Source organism: Muscardinus avellanarius, assembly GCF_963383645.1.
Source record: "Muscardinus avellanarius genome assembly, chromosome: X".
Taxonomy (NCBI): Eukaryota; Metazoa; Chordata; class Mammalia; order Rodentia; family Gliridae; genus Muscardinus; species Muscardinus avellanarius.
Window position 1 is genome coordinate 104,430,894 of NC_137792.1, and position 4,270 is coordinate 104,435,163.

The following is a 4,270-nucleotide window of genomic DNA, read 5'->3' on the forward strand; positions in this document are numbered from 1 at the left end:
GGTTTTAGAGGCAGAAGAGCAGGAGGAGGGGTGAGACTGGACTCCCCTCACAGCGGCAGGCTCCTGGGAAAGCAGGCCTGACTCTTTCCTCTCTCTCTCTCTCTCTCTCTCTCTCTCTCTCTCTCTCCCTGACCTTGCCCTTTTCCCACCCCTATCCCTGTCCTTGGCACCAGGGCCTCTGGAGAAAAGGGAAGAAATATGAGTGGGCAGGAACAGCTGGACACAGCCAGGAGCACATCTGGCCTCCCAGGCTGTCTCCAGGTCCTTGCTTCCCCCCTCCCCCAACATCCTCTCCCTCTGTGCAGGCTTCTGATAGGAGGGCCCCGCAGTGGAACTGGGGGGAGGGTGAGGAGTTGGAGTGGGACTGGGCGGGGGCGGGGTGGGGGGGAGAAAGTTGTTTCAAATATTAGCTGCTCTTGTGAGGTGGCCTCTTGGCTGGAGCCTGACCACCTAACTTCCTGTTTTTCCTACAGCTGCCTCCTCCCCTCCCTCTGCTCTGGGCTGGAACTGAGCCGGGGAGGAAGGAGGAGCAGCAAAGTTGGCCAGGGTCGCCCAGTCTGATTCCCTGCAGGCCTAGGGCCAGGACAGCCTCCCTCAACCAGCAGGCGGGGGCACATATAGTCCCAGGGCCGGCTTTCGCCTCTCCGCACTTGCTCCTCTGGCCACAGCAGGAACAAGAGGCTCCTGGAACACCCCAGCGCCCGCTTGCTCTTCCATGAGCACGCCCTGGTCCTGGGGCCTGAGATCTCTCCATGCAGGAGCAGCCAGAAACTCTGCAGGCGGCGGCGACGCCAGCCACACCACCCGCCCAGCAGCCACCGGCCCCGCCGCCCAGCCAGCCGCTGGTGCCTTCGCTGCCAGTGTTCGTGGACCACGCAAAACAACCAAGTGAGTAAGCGGGGACCGGCTGGGGGTGGGAGTGGGGTGCTCGGGCAGGGGGTGTCTGCACGTGCCCTCTTTCTGTGCCCTCGGGAGGCAAATGTGGGAGGCCCAGGCCGGCCGGCCGTCTGCAGGGTAGGGGACACCGAAACCTTGTCGGGACGGGTGTTTCGCCTCCCCCCTTCCGTGCTCCTCCCAGCCTGTCTGCCTCCTCTGCCCCTTCACTCTGTTCTTATCCCTCTCTGTTCCCAGGCAAGGAGCTCATTAAGCCCAAAGCAATTTTAGGGCGCCCAGTAGAGAGACCTACAGAGGCTGATGCTGCTGGCGCTGCTGGTGCTGCTGCTGCTGCTGCTGAAGAGTGCCCGGGATTGGGCGCCAGGGGAGTCGGAGTCAAAAACCATCGCTGTCAGGTCTGCCGGCCCCCCAGCCAGTTTCTCAAGTCGGGGACTTCCTACTCCCTGTGGAGGCCTAGGGATCTGTAAGGCACTCCGAGCTTCCCCCGCCACCTCCGGCTTCACCCCAGGCCCCCGCACTTAGCCTCCCTTGGCAGCTCTACTTTTTCACTCCCTTCCCCACCCTACCCCCATCGCACCCCACCCACGTCCAAAGTTTCAAAGGGACCACAGAGGATTAAGAGGCATCCCTGTCCCCATCTTGATCGTTTAGCCTGCAGTTGCCTGTCTGTGACTTCCCCTGCTGTACACTGTGGCACGATTGTTCTCTCAGAGCCACCAGGCGTCTCCCAAGAGCCCCTGAAAGACATCTGTTTCCAGGCTAGGCTGGTTTTTCTCCTGGAACTGCGCGGCCCAGGAGAGACTCTGGCTGGTCACTGTGCCCACACCTGAGAGCTCGCTGTCCTGTTTCCTGAAGACCCAGGAGAAAAGAGGCGTCCCCGGCTCTCTGTCCTGGGGCCGTCTCTCCTGGGCACCTGGGCTGCCACATCACTTCTGTGGCCCTCAGCCCCCTCCCTGTCCTGGCCAGGCCCGGGAAGGGAGAGGCAGGCAGGAGGACCCCGTCCTAACCCCTGTCATCCCTCCTCTTGCCAGCGGATCCGAGCCAGCCGAGAAGCAGGCTCACGGTTTGCCATGGAGGGCTTGGATGATAAACTGATCCTGAACGTGGGGGGCATGCGCCACGAGACCTACATCAGCACCGTGCGGGCCTTTCCAGGCACCCGCCTCTACAAGCTCACAGAGCCACCCCCGCCCGGCACCCCAGCTGCTCAGGGTCCACCGGTCCGAGAGTTTTTCTTTGACCGCAACCCTGAGCTCTTTAGCTATGTTCTGGGCTACTACCGTACTCGGCAGCTGCATTGCCCAAATGACGTTTGTCGGGATGTCCTAGAGGAGGAGTTGGCTTATTGGGGCCTGGCGGAAGCGCCTCTGGCACCTTGCTGCTGGCTCAAGCTAAGTGGCAGGGAGACCCGTACCCGGGACTTCCTGTCCTGGGAGGCCTGTGAGAATGCCCACGTGGACGAGCGCCTCCTGCTGAATCCCATGGAAGGCCAGGGACTGCGGAATGCTTGGAAGCCGTGGCTTTGGGTGCTTCTTGATCAGCCCCAGTCTTCCCTGGGAGCCAAGGTAACTCATGAACGATGCACGGCACGCTGCCAGGCAATTGGATGGGACTACCCCGAAGGGGAGGGAAAGAGGGATGGACGCACAGAAGACGGGGGAGGTGGGGAGGGATGGCAGATGAGGCCTCTGACTCTCATCTCTCTCCCCAGTGCCTTTCCCTGATCTCTACACTCTTTGCCGTGTGCGCCCTGGTCATCTTCTTCCAGGAGACGGAGGTTCAGCTGGATTACTTCTCGGCCAACTTCACTCCTATGGGACACGGGGTGGGGGCAGGGGGGAGCCAGCAGCAGCCCCAGCCACAAAACCACGGGCTGGTGTATCGCCGCGCCCCCCACCTGCTCTACCTGGAACTGCTCTGTGCCCTTTGGTTTGGAACTGAGCTCTTTGCCCGGGCCATTTCCTGCCCCGATAAGGTGCGCTTCCTGTGCAGCCCCCTCAACCTGGCTGACATCTTCTGTTTGTTCCCGGTGCTGGTGGAATTGGTGGTGGGTGACAAGGCCGAACGGCAGCCCCGCCTCAGCCTCACCCTTGGGGCCATCCGGTCTCTCTATGTCCTCAAGCTGGTTCGTCTCCTGGGCTTTCTTGAAAAGTCCCTGGCCCTGAGAGTCCTGGTTCACACCCTCCACTCCTCCTGGAAAGAGGTGTGTGCCTTTCTCCTCATTTGGGTGGCAGAAATTTTATTCTTTGGCTTGCTTTTCCTCTACGGGGAGCTCTTGGGCATGTCTGCCCCTGGTCAGGGTGAGCTCCACTTTGGAGACATCTTCACGTGTCTCTGGTGGACCGTCATAACTCTCACCACCGTCGGCTACGGGGACGTGTATCCCCTCTCTGCCCTGGGCCAGCTCACCGCTGCTGTCACCGCCACCGTGGGCATGTGCACCGGTGTGTTCCTAGTGCCTGTGCTCTTGGTCCGCTTCCAGCGCTATTATGCTGTAGCGCTGGCTCGCCAGAAACTGAGGCCCAGTGGGATCCTCTAATGAGCCCACTGGTCAAGAAGGGAGGACCCCACCTTCCCTTCCTTCCTCTTGTCAGTTTCTGGTTACAGATAAGGATTTCTGGCTTTACATTGGGCAAAGAATATTTCAAGAGTGGCCCCAGGTCATGGTGATTCCTGCTAGTCAGGATCAGCTGACCAAGGCCTATAGGTCAGATGACTCCTCAAGCTCCCCCCCAGGAAGGGCTAGTTAGGCCTCAGTATCTTCCTGCCCCACCCTAGGCCCTTCCCTTAACCCTAGAATGACCAGGAAGGATAGAGGGTAGTTCTTCCTGGATTGGTGCTATATCCCCCTCTCAACCAGCTCTTCCCTCACACTCCCTCAGTCCTGCCCCCCAGCTGGACCCTAGTCTCGATGGGAGACTTTGGGGTAATAGTAGCTGCAGGACATCAACATCAGTTGCCTGTTCATTGGCTATGGGTATCAATAGCAATTGCCTGTGAATATCTGACAGCAACTGGTTATGGGTGTTGATGACAATTGGTACCTTCAGTGCCCAGGATAGCCAGATTGTAGCATTGCTCTCCACACTGCTCTTGGGACAGATGTTCCCGAGAGCCATAAGGAGACTTTTGAAGATTCTCAGAGATTCCAAACAGATGCGGGTCAGCCATGTCTGAACCCGAAGCACTCTTAACTACATGACCTCCTCCCCATCTCATTATATCCTCGCCCAACCCTCCTCCCCTTCCCCACCAATCTCTGTGATTTTTTTCATATATTAGATAGAGTATTAGCCATCAGTAATCACAGTATATTAGTCAATATTAGCCACAGTATCTCAGCCATGATAACAGTATGTAGTCACTAATAGACATG

At 58.9% G+C, this 4,270-nt stretch overlaps 1 protein-coding gene across 1 annotated transcript; it reads left to right on the top strand.

The window, feature by feature from the left end:
• Positions 1–752: 752 nt before the first annotated feature.
• Positions 753–3,433, top strand: LOC308279012 (voltage-gated potassium channel KCNC1-like; the record flags this gene model as incomplete). Its single annotated transcript, XM_080718982.1, has 4 exons — positions 753–888; positions 1,132–1,289; positions 1,926–2,459; positions 2,606–3,433. 4 exons carry the CDS (start codon positions 753–755, stop codon positions 3,431–3,433), a joined length of 1,656 nt encoding a protein of 551 aa, XP_080575108.1.
• Between the last annotated feature and the right edge of the window lie 837 nt (positions 3,434–4,270).